General features: G+C 40.8%; 2 protein-coding genes across 5 annotated transcripts in view; one reads left to right on the forward strand and one right to left on the reverse strand.

Moving 5' to 3' along the window:
- The window catches only part of LOC111260135 (solute carrier family 25 member 32), a 99,786-nt gene that overhangs the window by 46,379 nt on the left and 34,833 nt on the right, over positions 1-18,574 (reverse strand). The gene's annotated exons all lie outside the window — the stretch shown is intronic.
- tyn (trynity) overlaps positions 1-18,574 on the forward strand; it is a 68,930-nt gene that overhangs the window by 1,978 nt on the left and 48,378 nt on the right. Inside the window, exon 2 of the mRNA XM_022832646.2 lies at positions 18,339-18,405. Within this exon, the coding sequence (XP_022688381.1) occupies positions 18,339-18,405 (67 nt within the window). The remainder of the gene's footprint in view (positions 1-18,338; positions 18,406-18,574) is intronic.

An 18,574-nucleotide genomic window follows, 5' to 3' on the forward strand; every position in this document is an offset into this window, starting at 1 on the left:
TTTGGATTAATTGACTCCACTTTTTAAACCGTTGCGTTTTTGCAGTCTGGGCTATAAACAAATGATTTTAAGTAACACTTTGTTGTCACTCGTATGTACAACTGTAACTATTAAACGACGTCCAACACTCTAACATACGCTATATCTTACAGTAACAGCCACAACGTTGAAATTCCAATTTCCACCTTGGCCAATCGAAATTGCGGAGTAATGGCAAGCATATAAAAAAATATCTATTTTGTTTTCGATCAGTGAAAAAATTATGTCTCAGGCTATCACTTGCAATAGTAAATAAATGAATAGTATTAAGCATGTAGCGGCGCATGTTAAGGGCAACAGGTTGTCTCATAACAACTCTTGCGGCAACTAAAGTGTGTAGGAAAAGAAAGACTAGGCGTTTTCTAACAGCAACCCTTTGTCCTCAACCGTACCATACCCAAAGAGCACTTTTTCACAGTTATTCCGAGTCTTAGAGGTCCACGCGATAACAAACTTCTTACAGCTGATTTCTGACTGCGTGCAACGTTATGACAAGTGCTTGAAGCGTATTCGATTGCACGTGCCGATTTCGACAAAGATATTTGCCCATAAGTACATTTCAAGATGCCCTCGGCTATCAGTAGTCATAGGGCCTAGTGCTGAAACAGGACGGAGAGAGATTTGACAATGATTCTCTAAAAATTCTTTTCGGACAAACTTTGTGGCTTGTTTCTTAAAAGATTAGCCTGAACAGAAAAAGATTAATTTGGGGTTTCATGGAAAGGATACGAGTCATGAACTTGGGGTGGCCCAACAGCAGCCAGAGGTGGCACTCTAATGACCTCAGAGTATTTTAACAACGCAACGTACTTACTGGTTGTTTTTTTAATTACGGCTTCTCTCTATAATGTTCATTCGTTTATTAGAATCTGCAATACGATTTTAAAAGATCTACCTATTAAAATAGTTTTCACATAAAATCAGCACAATCACGACGAGCGGTTAACAGATTTTGTGGGAAATGCAAATGCTCTTCTCTTTCTTCGACATGGTTTGAATAGATGCATAAAAAATCGCTGCTTGGCGATAAAAAATAGAATTTGTCCCGAGACGTTAAAGAGGGGATGGGGCGAGCTTGTGGTTGGGCATTATCCCCCCTTTAACTGGGCACATGTGGCCGCATGCATGCACGCATGCACGTGTGTACAGGGCTAAGTTAGCTTTGAATTAATACAGCCGTGAATATAATTTTGCTAAGGATGTCCATGGTCCTGAGTTGACCTACCATCAGTTTTAAGGAAGCCAGGGAAATTCTCACGGCACAGAGGCGACTCGATTCGGAAGGTGTTTATCATAAATTCAAGCAAAAGTTTTGTCGTTCCAGCTCGCACAACAATTGATCTCTCCTATTGACTATCCTACATTGACTAAATATTTAGGACTAACTTCATATGCAGAATAGTAAACTTAAGTAACTAGTACAGATGAGAGTTAAGAACAAGCCCGTAATATATCCTCCCTTCAACAAGTAAATCGCCCTAGTGTTTCAGACGCTTTGTTTTGCCTTCTTCGACATATTGCAATTCAAATAGACTGCTTTCAACAGCGACGCGACTCTAGTAAAGAGATAATGGTAATAATAATGACTCTCATCCGGTAGTTACGTTAAATAGCATACGATTCGGTAAGTGTTTGTCGTACCTTTTGACCGTTGTAGATAACGTTCCTGATCGAGGCGTTATAACATTGTACCATCTTGGTGAGAAATCCCTTGTTCGATATCATATACGCTAAATGATTAAAAGTGAGCACAATCTCATAAGCAATTTTGTTTCAGACAATGTTTTTTTCAAGAGTTATACAGAAACGCGACCCGCATGTCACTTGTAGAGTCCTTTGCTCGCTCCTTAAATTGAACCTTTCGACTACCTAAGTCATTAGGCATTCCTTAGGTTTTACATTGTTACCGAAACTACGGGATGTCAGCACGAGTGTTACCGTGTCTATCTATTTTTACCCTAATGCAGTAGCATGAAATATAGAATGAAGCAAGATAACTTTTTCTTTTAAATAAGATGGAGCGTAGTATTAACGGAAAAAGTTATTACTTGTCGTTATTAAATACTGATTGTTTAGTAAGTTAATTGACGTCACTCGTTCCGAACTACCTGTAAGCGCCATTGCACCCCGTTAACAATAATCAATAACCTTAACTCAAGACTATCGTGGTGACGTATCCACGCATTTAGCACGATGCACTATTACTGATCTGCGGTGTTTTATTATACTACAGTTATTGAAATACGTTTTCTGCTCTAAAAAAAAACAAAGCCCGTATCAGTACTGAGCATTTTAGGATATGCTTAAGCGAAGAGAAGCGTCGTCGACTAAACTATAACAAAATAACCACTATATACAAAAACATTCTCCAGCTACAACCAATAATTTGAAAATCAAGGGAGAAGCACCGAATAACCTGTAATCTTATGCTGAGTCCTTTCAAGAAGATGTTTCAAAGTATTGGCTGGTACATAAGAATTTGTAAAGAAATGGGGCAGACGTTTGCTGGCCACTTTCTAACCACTTAACAATATATTGCACCCTGCACCGGTGACAGACTCTGGAGTGCCATCCAAACTACAGGTAAAAAGAGCTCATTATGCGCGAGTTGCGTCCTAGCCAACGGCTGTTTACGCGCGATGGGAATTGGGAACCATACTTACAACGAATTTGTGTAACTTTGTGACGAATTCTTGTGGAAATTAGAAAACGAAATAAGCCGGCGACAATCAGACAACACTATAATATAATGACGATCTGACTGATTACAACATGGCAGTGGTACAATCACGCATAGTAAAGTCTGGTTTTAAAGATTTTGAACTGCTTTAAGAATTTTTGACCCTGGAGAATATCGGTTGACTATTTATCGTTACCAGTGGCATATTTCTAGTGGGCTTTTTGTAGTTTACGATGGCCGCGGTTGAAATTAAAATCATTGACCCATTAATACCCATGCCCCTGGTAATGAGAAAATCATATTAACAACGGTGACCGTCAATGCTACTGGCGTCGTCTTCAACTTCAACTATAGTTCAGCTCTTTACCTGCACACGGCTATGTGCTGTGTGCTCTGGTTAACCTCGGCGATTATGAACTATTTTTCTTCCCCCTTCTACATCGAAAAAAAAACGACTGAAACAACAGCAGCAGCAGCAGAGGCATGATCATGACCATCATCGTCGTCGTCGTCGTTGTCGTAAACCACGTCAACATCCACTTTCGTTTGGTCTACAATCTTCTTCTTGTTCTCATCGTTCGCTGCGTTGGTCCCCGCTAGCGTCGTCGTCAAGGTTCCGCGCTATGCAATGTTTCACTTAGAATACAGCGAATTCAGTTGAAGTAGACCGAAGTAACCAATCGTTGCTCCAGCGGCTTGTCGCCTCCCGCAGATGTCGACGGCGTTGTCGTCGTCTGCAGTTCTCAGTGGCGGTCTCGACCAACCGACTGGCGATGATAAGATGGCAGCAACCGCTGTTTATATTACTGTTATTATCCACGCTGTGGACCCTGGGACCGCTTGATCGGCTACTGACGACTGACTGCCACTGCTATTCTTATAGCCGCCCTGCACAGACTCACTGAACGATAGACTCAGTCCCCAGGACGACCCAATATCAGCATCATTATTACCAGACCAACACCAATTGTCGTTCTCCGCGTCGATATGGGGCTTCGGATGACAATACGGATAGCACAAGCGAGACAGACGCTGCTTGCAGTTGCAACGCTTGTCTGACAATCAAGCTCACCACATCGACCATCCCAGCATTGTCACCCCCCGGGGTACTTCTACGTCGTTGATATCGCGTCAGTCTGTTAGCAGGACCAGCGAAAGAAAAATAGGCCAAGGAACCGGTTGCTTTGAAAAACTGAAAATTGCTGACGCCGAAGGAAAGTTGTGAAATGGAAACAGCCATAGATCACAAGGAAACCAATGGGAGAAACCGAAGAAGAGAAAAGACTGAATTCAACGTTCCTTTGGTTCCGTCAGGACTATCGTCGTTACCAAACGAATTATATTGACATATAAATTTCAGCCATAGATTTCACCCTTAAGAGTCCTTTCATATCTACTGCGTGTTTACTGTGTGTATGGATCTAAAACAGTAGGCAGATATTGAAGCAAGGTTTACTTTGATAGCCATCTTCATTAATATGAACTTTTGTTGCTTTGGTTTTTCTATATTTAATTAAAATAACGATTAAAATAGCTCCAGGTACAACTGGAAGTCAAACTTCCATAATAATTCTAGTACAGGCTGTACCCCTTGGTTGTATTGTAAAGCGAGGTTCGGGTAGGTATAACGTAGTGTGAGTTGTCTCAGCTAGTTACGACCGAGGTTTTCCCTATGTACTATTATTGCTGTTATTGTGATGTTCCCCTCGGGAGCATCCTTCCAGTTTCGAAGGACAGGTCAATCTATGCCGTTCCTTATGTCATCTTCGATCTTGTCTCTCCTGAAGCAGTACTGCAATGGATCTATTAGCTAGTGAATCTTTGTATCGTTCCAAAAATAGGTACAGCACAAAGTGAAGAATGGATTGATGGACGATGCTAGATAGAAGCACATACACACACACGCACACACTTTACGCGCTTGCTGATTACCCGATATGCACACTTGACGTCCAGCAAAGAAACCCTATGCTACTATACGTCCGTGTGACTGCCCCTCTTCGAAAACCCCCATTTTGTTAACCCGAGCCGGATAATACCTCGTGTGCTTTTTGCTTCTATGGCTGGCACAAGTCCTCATCAGTTCCTGCTCGTTTCCTTCAACTGCTACCACCGCTAAGTGGGCTTCTTCCTTCTTCTGTCGTAGCGCAGCATCTTAATAGTAACACCATTATCGACGCTGGCACGAGACCCTTCTCTGACTCGTTTTACTGACAACGGTCCTATGTGCAGCTCTGTCTAAGTAAACAAGAAGTCTATTAGAGCTATTTGACGGTGATGCAATGTCATTCATTTACTTACTGCATCCCAGATAGGGCACATAGAGAGACGTGCGCGGAAAGACCAGATGGACATTAGCAATGAACAATGTGCAAACGTCCATCATGTAAAATAGCGCTCGGACAGATGTTTTTGAGGATGCCTATCGCTCTAGTCGCAGCAGCAGCAATAAAAACGACGACAATTACGTTTGTGGGTGTCGCTATAAAAAAAATACGCTTATTCTTGTTACTTCTGGAATTGAAGACGTTTCTCTGAGACGTTTGCCACTCCGTTGGTTTTGTTAACGTAAGGCGTTACACCTTACAGCTGTGTGACCGACGATGGCGGCTAAGAACAGGACAACTTAAATAGGTGTCGTCGTCAACTGCACTTCTTTTCTGCTCTGTCGCCTGAGCAACGGTGAAGCTGCGTGGCAGAAACGCACGCTTCGACCCATTAAGTGTAATGGAAAGAACAATTGGAAAAGTTGTTCCACGGTTCTTGTCTGACGAGGCTGACGTAAAATGCTTGCGGATATTGAGGTACCTGATTTTTCCCTAGATAGAGAAAAGCTCACGTGCCGTCATGTGATTGGGAAACGTGGTAATTAGACGAATTGACTTGTTCTTACATATACGTAGAGTTACCGTAGTAATATATGATTTCATTAAGTAACATTATGTATGATATGCGCTTGTTACATAGCAACGCGACATAGAGAAAATGCCTTTCCTTTGCTGCCTATTGGTGATTTAGACGGAATATTGCGCAGGTCAAAAAACCGTCGCCTTAAACACATAATTTTGAACATGAGCTATGAATAATGGCTGCCTAGTCCAATAGTATCTCCGATATAGCCAGAATAGCGTGAACGCAAGACTCATAGAGACACACACACACAATCTATCTAAGTGCTTCTTTTATGTTTCTGTTTCGCCACCGTCGTTGGCCGGTAGATGCTAAACAACTTTATTTTTTTCGCGTGTCCTAGTAGGAAAAAGGCAACACGGATATAGATCATGGATATCCGGTTTTATTTACTCTATCTAATTGTCGTTATCGTTGTCGATTGGCTCAACTAGAATTTTTAACGAAGCTTTAACCAGTCAGTCGTGATGCTCATACTACTTGTCTATCTTACCTTATCCAACGTAACAGTAATAAGAATAACACTGGCAGTAGCAATAACAGTAGGAGAGATTAACGTTAACAGGTTGAACACCATTGCTGAAGTTTGGCGACTGAATCTACCCCTTTACTGATCACAGTCCCTATCAGGACGCACGTGATCACAAACGCATCGGAAAATAAGGGTCACTTCGCGTCCCACTCGGATTGCCGCGACGATCATCACTGAATTATAATCCTATTTTTCAGAGGCACCTACCGGCTGAATAAAGCGCACCTGGCCTTGCAAGACCCGATTAACCAGACGATCGATCTTCTACGAGAGTACCAATCGAATGTCTAAATCAAGCTACAATACTCTCGCTTCATTATGGAAACAGCGAAACTATGAAAATCATCATTATATAATGTAATAATATAACAACAAAATAACGTTGACGTATCATCTAATGCCAACGAAGGGCGATAAATAGAAAAAGTCGTCCGTCGCTGTCCTGAACTATGAGCTTCGTCGCGTGTCTGAAGTCTAACCCTCATATAGGTCGTGAGACATACTCGCTTGTTCTAGCGTGGATCAGGAATGATCGCTGCATTAGCGTAGCATCGCCAGCGTTACGTATGGCAATAGCAGAAAACATTATTTGACAACCAGTGTTTTTATTTTCTGTATCATTCGTTTCTCCGGACCACAGTACACTTGATGATGATCGCGATCATGGAGACTTTGTTACAAACATCGTCTTTATCAGAACGTCACGTCAGCATAGTACCTCCTGCTTCAATGGGCAAAGCGACAAAGAAGGTGGCGACGATGCTGCTTTCATGATGCTAAGACTATCTTGGTCTAGCCGCGAGAGATATATATATATATATATGAAACATCATGAGATCTTTTACTTGCCAGTTGTCATTGCTACTGATTGGGAGGGGTGTGTCTTTCTTTCTTTCCCCCTCCCCTTCTCGCTTTGTGTAAAGTCATGCCGATTGAGTGACAAGACGTTGGCGGGTGATTTGCGATTTAGCACGAGCGAGTGGTCAGGACCACCTCTGATGAATTGATTACCTCCACGAGCGATGTCTGAGGTAGTATTTGAAGGATTGAAACGTGACGGCTGCCGGCATTGTTAGGAAGCGAAATGATCTGTACCCATTTCATGACGACAATTGCCGGCCTATTTTAGAGCCGATAGTTGCATTTACAAATAACAACAGAGTGTTGCAAATAAAGGAAAAGAAAGAAAAGGCTTTCTATGTTAAGAATCATCCATTTGAAGCGTGCGTGTTTTCATGTATGGGGTGAGCACGACGCACTTAACGACACGGTAATACATCTCTATCTAGCCACTGTAGCTGACTTCTTAGGGCTTGTGGGACGCAATCTGTCCGCATTGCCTTCCTTAAGAACAGTAAAATGATATTTCAAGTTACCGTAATAGCGTAATAATTGTTTTGCTTATGGCAAGAAAAGAGTTGAAAACAAGAGTAATCAAACACAATGACGCCATTATGGCTATGAGCAGCAAGATAGTTATCGTTGCTATCATTATGTAGAGAGAAAACTGCAGCGGCAATTGTGGCAACAGCACCGACAAACGACAGAGCGAATGATCACATACGAACCATTCATTTGCTGTTACACAAGATGGCAAGGACCTTTAGGACATCGGCTGATGTCGATAGCCTGTTTGTCTATCCGACATATCAACCCATTAGCGTTAGCGCTCGACAGTGACGATACTGTCTACGGTTTTGCAGCCGCAATCAAATTCTTGGTCACTAAAATCCATCCACTCGTCACTTTCATTGTCGGACACGATTGTTTTTGCCGTTCGCGACTCGAAATCTACCCATTTACTTTTAACTCGTCATTTTAAGCGTACTCTCAGAAGCGGTTTTGCCAGCACAATCACATCCGTGTCTTTCACGTTTTCATTCATCGAGTTCTTATTTATCTTAAAATAAATGCACGCCGAATATACCTTAAAATACTGTCCACCTCGAACGCCTAAAGGAAAATAGGTTTCCCGTTAATTTTGCAACATGAAATCAGCTTATCCTGCTAAAAAACGATAACATTTTTCTTTCTTAACATCCAGTGCTGCTGCTGCTGCTGCTGCTAGGCATTCTGTCACACGGCTAAGGCCAAGCAGAGCGTGTTCACACCCCGGGTTTAAACTTCGATTAGCACGTTTGGCAAAAAAAACACGTGACCCACTACGTCATCACGGGGACCAGTCTATCGTACTACACGACTTAGTAAAAAATTAGTTGTTTCACGGACAAGTGAAATTAGACTGCATTTACAAAACCAAAGGCGTAAATTGTATCCGGTTTTTGAGACAATAAGAAGATTAGAACAAATCGTGCAGTGGCGTTCAGTTCGATGAGTCACCAATCGGTGTTAGCGATGGAAAGCCGAAGGAATCAATGCGCTAAGGCACCGGTGATTCCTTTGGAATATTCATTAAGGTATTAATGCCATCTTCTGTTAATTGGCTGCAAAACGTTTTTGTTATAAACTACGACGGACGCGTACAGGCCAAGGCTGATGGAAAATTTAATCCCTTCATGATTCCTTAAGGACTTTTGTTAGTAAATTTTCACAGTTATGCGATTGTTTGTCGGGAAAGCGAACATAACGGGCCGTAATGACTCTTAACGGATTGAGCTGCGTAATGAAAAAATAATTGTGTAAAAATGAACCGTTTTTACAAATACAGACTAGATCAGCTGTTTAAATAGAGCTATTCAACGGAAAGCTTCTAGGTTAAAATGTAGCTCATTTAAAAGATATGTAAATTTTTTGAGACCAACGCTTTAGACTCCCATGGTTCTCTGTAATGCGTAATCGTATCTATTCGTGGTCATTCTACATGGATTTATAGATTTATTCTCCTATAAGCCTTCAGTCTGCAAGTAAAAGTAACTGGATTGAAGCTGCATTTTCTCAAAAAGAAAAAAACCCACCAGTCTAGTTGTACATGTTTATATTCTCGCCGCTTTTTAATTTGTAGCTAAAAAACGAAGGTGTGCGTACTGCCTATAAATAACAGAATGAATTGATTCATAGTTTCGCTACGCGGATGTTTCAGATTTGCTGGGACCAGAGTCGTTTCAACCGTTTGTTGTATTCTCAAATAATAACGTGCCCACAATTCAGGTAGCGGTAACAAGAATACTGATTGCCCGCTCGCGTAACTTACCATTCAGGTTTACTTGTATATACTTGTATATAGTACTTGGATATGTAATTGATGCCTCTGAGCTGCACGTAATTAGCACACGGGCCATGTAGCCGAATCAAGTTAGCAAGTTACTATGAATGGAACTTCGTATCTTTAATTTACCATACTGTAATAATGAACTTACTTACATTGTTACTGTGTGGGGCTGGCTAACAAATAGACAGCATTTCTATATGGCTTTGTTATGATCTAATTGTTCAGCTTTATGTGACATAAGAAATACTCAAAATGTGTTCGTGAAAGACTTGAATTTCAACATTATTTCTATTATTTGGATAGTGCCCGTCATTATTTTTACGTCAAAAATTTGTTTCATTAACGTGAACAAGGTTATAAATCTTTTTATCATGGATAATGTTCTGTCTAAATTTCTAGAGAAATCCCCTCGCAAACCATTACGTGGGAATACAATAAAACCATAAATATTGTCCCTGCGAAAGATTACGCTATTAAATAGTTATCTTTTGGCGAAAAAATACATCCATAGAACATGGCTACTTTCGACATCGAAAAATTCGAGTAAAAGCCGGCAACTTTTGCCTATTTTCCATTGAGCACTGCGACCTATATTTGTCTACATAAATAGATATATCCTATAAGTTTTAACGAAGCTGTCAGTACCGCTTCTGCTTTGCATCGACTTATATTTTATGGATGCATTCCCCGTTAATAAGATTATGCCGATAATACATAATTATTGATATATGGTGATTTTTTTTTCATTCCGTTTATCTTGCTTTTTCAATTATTATTACTACTACTCTATCGACCGGCTATCGTCATTCGTGTAAGTCTTCACAAAACGATTTCTTCGTACCTACTAACTGTGCCGAAGCCGCTTTACTATACATTATAGATGTCCTAAAGATAATGGTGATGATGCAGTTGGCGTTACGACCGCGCTACTAGCGGCAGCTGCATTATAACTATACGTATATTGTGTACGTACGTATGTGTGTGTAATATTTAAGGCTGCAGCTGCATGTTGACACGTTTGCACGCGCGTGCGAGTGTCTATACATTAAGAAGTGAGAGAAAAGCGGCGGTCTATAACAAGAAAGGTGAATAGGACAATACACACTCAAGCAATCGATCAGTTAGAGAACGGAAAGGCATCGTCTCGATCGACGATAACCTATAGAAAAACTAAGGCGAGCACAGATACGCTAACTGTTTTGCTTCGGTTTTTCTATCAGACAATCAAAGGTGATCTGAAAAAAATACATAGTGTTTAAATAAATATGGTGAAATTCACAGTTACAGTATTTTATGGACTGCCTAAGTAAACCAACGGGCGCTGTTAAGACTAATGCCGTTGCAACGACTGGTAGTTAACTCGACGGTGCTGGCTTTATTTGTAAAGTTCGGGCTGCGTCTTGGAAGCAAAAATTTCCGATGAATTCTCCCGGGGCAAATTTAAAATCTGGAAGGCATATGGAGTCCATGCGATGTTCGTCTCCTTGGCGCACTCGATACCAAATTAAAGACTCTGTCCTGAGGCTTATATTTTTCATCTTACTATCCTGTCTCTGCTCCGATTATGGGGGAAGGGAAGAGAGGGGTGCATTGTTTGGGGTGAGCGTTCGTAGGCTAATACACATAGCATAAACGGCGAAGTCATTCATTGTTGTGGCTTCAGTCACGAAGGCGTTATTATTTATCGTATGCAACTTATGCTGCAGGTCTGGTAGACAATGGTCAGCGGAAACTTCGTATTGAGGAAGTGCGGTAACATCACTTTTTGTTGGTTCGTGTTCGGCCTCTCAGACGATTATCTTAACCAAATACATAAAACCGTAATGTCAGTCAAAGTTTAGGGGGCGTCGGTTCACCTAAACCTTCCTTTCAAGGTCGTATGAATCTGGGACAGTTGTGAACTTGCCGCCATTATCGTTACAAAACTCCATTCAAAAACAGTCCATCTATAATGAAATAGGATGCTCTATTTTGTAGAGTGTTTCCCGCCCATTTCAAAGTTGATTTTCATCTAACCTTATAAAGTTACATCGTGCAATTCTTACGGTTTACCCTTTAAACGATAAAGATGTTTGTGTTATTTCCATAACGTTAACGGAACTCTACCGTATTGGTTACTTTTGTGCACTAATTTGTACGCGATTTGAAGTTTCTATCGAACCTCTATATATACATATATATATATATACATTTCGTAGCTAGTAGAAACGTGCTACTGACTTCGCTCTACCTTTTCTGGTTTTGTTGCGCGACTAAGTTATAAGTAACGAGTGTAACTGGCCGAACCAGCTAGCTGCCTAGAGTGGCGATAGAAGTGTATGGTTCACACCTAGTCAATGTAATATCCTATAGTACAAGTTTCTTCCCACGTGGTACCTTCACCATACCAGCTGGACATTTCTAACGATATGTGTAATGTGGGAAAAATGGTGATGTTTTTAGCTATGCCTAGGATGTTCAGACCCTGTCAGTCGCCTTTTTTAAGTCAGTAGAACGGGAATGCAGTAGTAGGACGTTTCTGTTAAAAACAAATTTTTTTAATAGCAAATGTTTAGATTTAGTCGAAATTAAATGGACTGCGTTCAAGTGGCGCGAGTGTTGACTTCCTGCTCATTCCCAGCCATCTTTTAATGTTCAGCCACATTCTAAACCGAAAATTTGTATGGCAATTTCTTTCTTTCCATTGTGAAACTGAGTCCTTTTGTAGGTCTGCTTGAGGACCGAAACGGTACTTATTCTCTAGGATATGTCTATACAGCTTATATATAAGAATAGTTGTAGATATTGCCTACCTTCGACTGCCCTCAACACAGAAGTTCCCAAATGAGATGGACTGCAAACAAATACAGGATTGTACAAATAAGATTCGCTGACATTAGGCATCATAATCTTCTTTCATCCTATGTTAATCAGAAAGCACGGTCTGTAGGTTCTCGTTTATTTTACTCCACTATCCTACTACTCTATTTTACCCGAAATACGCTTAAGATTATTTATTATGTATTCGCCACCTCGCTAGCTCTTGCCGCCTCAGAATTATTCAATAATAGCGTGTTCAAGAAACTTTTCAAGTTTGGTGCTAAAAAACTTATCTAGCTAGATTTTTGAGATATTTTTTCCTGACTATAGTACTGTTACAAACCCGATTTGCCAAGAGATAGGTCCGTTCATGGGTTTACGATGGACGCAGATGAGCCCCACGCGCAAGCTTCTGCAAAGTAGCTTTAAAGACGTGGCATGAGCTGGTATTTTCGCGGAAAAGGGTGGGCTTGCCCGATCCATTGAATCCTTCCGTTATTACAATTTCGCTTACACAATATCATTGGACCATATGGCGATCTTTGCTTTATTCTCTCAAGAATTTTTCCAGTGCGTAAAACCGTCTCGGTTGCATTAGACGCAAGTCCTTTTTGAATAGATATCTGACCTGACTCTGTGTCTAGATATATCTCCTGGAGTCAACCATAATCTCATCTACTTGAAATTGTCATGAAGATACCACTTCTTGTAACCTGTGTAGGACTGCCTAGAATTTGTGTAGCAATTCTGTGAAGGGATTTTTTCCATTGTGGCTCAGTGATAAGCGACAAGTTGAAAAACAATAAGAAACCGAACCTATTTATCCTCTTCACTCGTTCCCAATTCCTCTTAAGTAAACTTCATTAAGTTACATGAGCGTAGTTTACCTTCTCGGCCAATTCATGAGCTGTTTGATATTCTCGCCATAGTCTATCGCAGCGAGATGTATCCTTCAGATCTGTGCAAGTTGTAATCTCTGAGCTTATCGATGTTTACCATACGCGGGATATATATTTTGTAGCTTGATTCTAGCTGAAGGTAGGAGCGTCCTTTGAAACCTCAGCTCGATACACGACTCCGTTGACCGCACAACGAAATGTATTACGAATTCAATTTATAACGAGTTTATGACAGAAGAAAATCTTCTGCGAATGTTAGATAGAAGTAAACACAGCCACGGTAATGAAGTGTTTCAATCAGCTGAATTTTCATAACTAATGAGGTATTTCTGCTGGAATATATATAAGATAATATTTTAAAATCACAAATATTTATGCAGAATTAATTTTAAATATTGTCAAAACGGTTCACTGCAGTTATACTAAACGTCTAATACGGACGCTATAAATATTAGCACCCTGTTATATGAGAAACGTAAAAAGTTAACTTGCTGGTATCTTCCAATTAGGGCCATCGCCTACCTTCTCCAGCAGCTCAGTGCAAGCGAGAAAAGACTGTCGCAAAGAGCTTCCTGACAGCCTGTTTAAGTTAACCCATGTCTGGTAAACCAATGGTAGTAGACTATCGCGCCGAAGAATCGTCATCGTCATCATTATCCTCGTCCCGGACAAAATCAAATGTGGGAACGCCAGAAGCACGAAATCGTGGATAACAAAATTATGGGAAAAAAAAACATAAATTATATTCCCATAATCTTACGTTGCCAGCCTATAAAAGTTCGTAGAGGCTCGTCAGCGGAGATAAACAGAACTTTTACAGAAATTATAAACGTACTAATATTCAGTATATATTTCAGTATATTTCCAGGATGGGAATAGAACTATAGAGAATGTATGTTCCGTGAACGGGTGAAACGAAACGATATTTTAGATTTACGTGGTGATTTATGTACGTATGCGGGTTATATAGGTGATAACTATTTAACCTGCTGTAGTACTTTACCTATGTTCGTGCAGCATCAACTGCTTCATCGAACACCTTCAATATTTGTAGACCATAAAATTTTTGGTCTATCCTGTCGACAGTGCAGCTCTGAAGGATTCCTACGATATTTAGGCCAAGGCCACTATTTAATTTACATCTTTTACAGCGCACTGAGCGGTTGTCGCCTCAGTGATCCGCGACATATCTGCAAATACGGTTTTCGCAGGTATATTAATCGCGTTTTGGATCACGACCTTTGTTAGATACAGCAAAAGTCGAAGTATCAATTGAATGAAATGATATCGAGGTTTGAGGCCAAACAGAGCTTAACATATAATTCGTGTGAGTCTGTTCGTGATATCTCTTTGGGAAGCGACTACCTGACCTCAGGAAAACTAACATAAATGGTACGTTCTATACGTAGTATACAGTAAAGAAAAACAAAGATCCCATTCAAGATGTAAACAAATACGATTTTAGCAAATACAGATGTGACAGCGGGTTTGGCTATGTGAATAGAAGATCTGAAGGCGGATAGTTCGCTTTAAGAGCAAGTTGAAAATTGCGAATTAAAATGATTTACTGTATCTTTTATAATAATGTCTGAATAGATGAAGATCGCATTCTTAATTTAAGCACTTTTCTTCTTTGATCTGCTCAATATTGTAACTCTCAATGCTCGTTCATTACGAAGTTCCGTTGGACGGAGGCTGTGTTTATGCAGCACTCGAACATTGATTGGCAACTCTTCGTACGATCCTTTCACTCTGCTATACGTTCAAAACGATACTTGTTCCCACACCTCTTCTAACGCTTGTCTGTATAATAGCTGATGAATCATGGCCATTCCAACCTTTTCATTGTCGTTGAGTCTCGTTTGGTGGTAAAACAAGAACTTTGGAAATCTGACGTGGCCGTAGAAAAAGGGTTCGATCGTTTGTGTCAATATCAATTAATCGGCATAGGCCGCAGGTCGACGGGCTGGCATCACAAAACTTCAATAACAATTGTAAATTAATGAACGATGTTAATTTTGTTATATTATTCTTTATCTGCGAAGAACATGGTGGTACAAGATCTAGGAAAAATATTTGAACCTAATCTCGACTGGCGAAAAGCAATTTTTTATTGTAACAGATCCCTCAAATGACATCACTATTTTGCGCGTACGTTATGCCAGGCTGTCGAGGAGCGGCCAGGGAGCGCGCAAAGGGAGTACGACCTTCCGATGGATTACATTAGTTAGCGCTGCGTACCAATGACCCGGTCTGGTCACCTGCAGTAATTGCAAGCTTTGAACATCCTCACTTGCAGTAACTCGCCTTGCGTTCCCACCGTTGACCTCTAAGAGATGACAGAGTCACAAAACACTTGGGCCATCACTGTCTCAGAGACAACAATAATAATCGCTTTATTCAGGATTCAGCCCCCAACCCCTTCATAAACAGCTACAGGTCCACTTTTGTGATTCTATATTTCGTTCTCTATTTTTTAAGTTCTATCTAATAGTAAGAGCCGCGGATAGCTGCTGGGCCTGAATGAAACTGGTCCGTCTTTTGGAAGTTTTGTTTCCTCCACGTCGGTGAAGCAAGAACTATGAATAAATTTCACGCGCCAGATTGTTATGTTTGAATTGCATTGAAATGGATCATCGTGTATTAAAGCACATTGAATTATCATAGCTGGATCGAGAAGACTTTTGTTTTGTTTGTACCTAGACGCCTTGAACTTCTTGATTAGTTGCTTGTTTTTTTTTCCAATATATATTTATGATATTGCAGTAATAACCGACACTTTTTCGGACGCTACGGAGGTTGCAAAGCGAGGTGGCCGCAAAAAACCGTAATAAAGGAAGGTATATTTTCGCCTGTCGGGGTGATAGGTGGGCCAAGTCAACTTAGCCGATGATTGCTTTATGGCCTGCCAAAGTCGTATCTATTTGCCATATGCTTTGTATAGGCTGTCAGAAATCGTCAGGCATCAACGGGTGGTACGGATAGAACAACGACGTTGAAAAGCTATCTGGTAGAGGGGGGCTGCCGGAGCAGCTCCTGTGCAGCGGCCGGGCGTCCGCCCACTCGCCTAATTTATGGTTCACGCACTCGCCAAAAAAGTACCTTGTTGAAAGCGTCTTCTGTCGTCTTTTCATTTTAATTCTGTACCTTTCTCCATGGTCGGATTGCCACGGGGCTGCCCATCGTCACAATGTTCCGTCGTACTTTACTCTATTCACTCGTACGCCATTTGCTATTGTCAACTCAGAAATAGTTATCCTTTTCTAACAAAATAGGGGTATCCGTTTTTTGCCGACGTCACGACATTCACATATATTTTACTCCGGAATTATGATTGCTACTCCCGTCATCATCGCTGTCTTAAATTGTTGTCAACTACAACCGAATTGGCAAACGTGGCTCAGAAGTCGAAACAGGATAACGAGGTTTTGAAGTGATGGCTTTCAGATATAATCCGCGAGAGAGACGTTGGTTATGCTGGAGCTGCTAGCGTTATTGTTGTTATGGCGGGGACGACTTCAGCTATAAGCGAAAGATGTATGTTACACAAAACTTCAGCCCTGTGTTATGGGTGGCACAGTAGTAACATATTGGAACGGCGGTCGAAACTTTTTGTAAAGAAGCCAACCGAGTCAAACAGAATTCAGGTGATGGAACGGTCGAAGGTCAAGAGCGATTCACGTGAATTCCCGTTATCCAAAGAGACTCACACTTCGGGGTAGCGGTTCTGTACTACTAGTCGCGATGTAGTCGACCCGCGTTCTCAACTCGCTGACGGCGTCTTTGGTTTCTATATAGACTTTCTATACACCTTTTTACCTGTCTCCGTCCTCACGTCTGACAGTTACCTATTCATTAGATAACAACCAAAATCTTTCACAAAAGAGTTTTTAACGTTTGCGTCTTAAATCCCACAGATGTTGTGGTCGTACAAAAACCGCATTTATGTGAGCGTCGAAACACTATTAAAACTCTGCATCGACAGAAAGAGGAGCCAGGCGAACCAGAACAGAGTTAGGGAAAAAGCGTCTAACTCGCGCAGAAGACAATTACCTCTTTTGTGTATTCGGTGAGCGCGCCAGCGTTCAATAGGTGTTCTTATTAAAGCAGCTTTTTATGGCGGTAGATCGATTTTCCCCACCAGAAACTACCGGTTTTACTAATCTTTGGATTTCTGTGGGCAGTACCGACCTATTAAAAGGTTGAAGGAAGCTGGCTCAGTTTGCCATTTAATACTAGATAGAGAAAAATCAACAAACCTCAGTAAAGTAAAGGGGTTCTTCTTAAGTATTTCATCTTGCAGGTGACTTTAACGGCACGCGGGGAAGGTAGCTGCGCGCAAACGGTTGGGCAGAGCTATTCATGAAACCCACTCGTAGCAACCGCGGTTTCAATACGGGTTAAAATATGGGAAGGAGATTATACGGTTCTTTAACAATTAAAATGGATATTCGGAACAGGTTTACAACTCTATCACATGAAAGTGATGTGGAATGGAACGCGCTGCGGCATAATCAGATAGGTTGCCAGTATGTTACGAAGATATTGTTCTTAGCGTCAAAAACAAGAAATAACCACTATTTCTGGATGCAGGCACCTACGGTAATAAATAAGCGTGCGTATAGAAGGAATTATTTTTAATTTCGTGCCCATTTTATCGTTTGCTAGAACTTTCTATGTATATATTTCTAATAAAATATGCATGGCAAAGTTTTCTATACATTTCTGTTTTGATCTGTTAAAAAAGCATCGGTCTTTGTGGGAATAAGCAATATTTGATTAGCTGTTTCCGTCCATTGTGACGAAGAACTCCTGTAGCGGACAACCCCGCAACAAAGGCAAATTATTCATTGCAAAAATAACAGTAATTTTGATGTATGTGTTTATGCGAAAACGTTCATTCACTCTCAGCCAGTGCTACAGCCCAATTTCGAAATACTGCCCGTGTCTCAGTCGAGTTGTCGGTTCGAAACCGAAAACCGATTAGGTCTCCTCGGAAGCATAATCAATTGCCTCAGATATAGATTTTGACAATCTAAAAGATTTGTTGGCTAGTTCTGACGTGCATAAGAAGATCTCCTCCGCACTCTTAGTTGTGCTCGTGACCGATCTTCTTTTTAGAAACTTTTAGCTTTACTAAGAACGATAACGTGAAAAATCTATCATGGATAGCAGTTGGCTCACGAAAGGCAGCAGTAAGCAACGTACATAAAGATCAAAGTCGCGTAACAAACAATTGCGCGAAAATAGGGCATAAAATAAAGAATCTAAAAACATTTGACTTCATTTTGGTTACTTTGTAAATTTCAGTGGCCGCGGACGCAGCACGCCATAGTGCTGCTACTGCTGCTGTCACTAGCGACATCGCGGATTAACGGTAAGTGAAGATCGAATGACACGTTCAAATTCAACAGAAACACGAATCGGATGATGATCATTTGAATAGATATTTTTAGAGCTTTGTCACCAAACAAAGAGATATGTTTTATTGTGAATGATAAAATAACAATACTGTCTATGATGTACTGTGTATCAGTCGGCTAACA

The sequence above is a fragment of the Varroa jacobsoni genome, unplaced genomic scaffold, assembly GCF_002532875.2.
Source record: "Varroa jacobsoni isolate VJ856 unplaced genomic scaffold, vjacob_1.0 scaffold_404, whole genome shotgun sequence".
Taxonomy (NCBI): domain Eukaryota; kingdom Metazoa; phylum Arthropoda; class Arachnida; order Mesostigmata; family Varroidae; genus Varroa; species Varroa jacobsoni.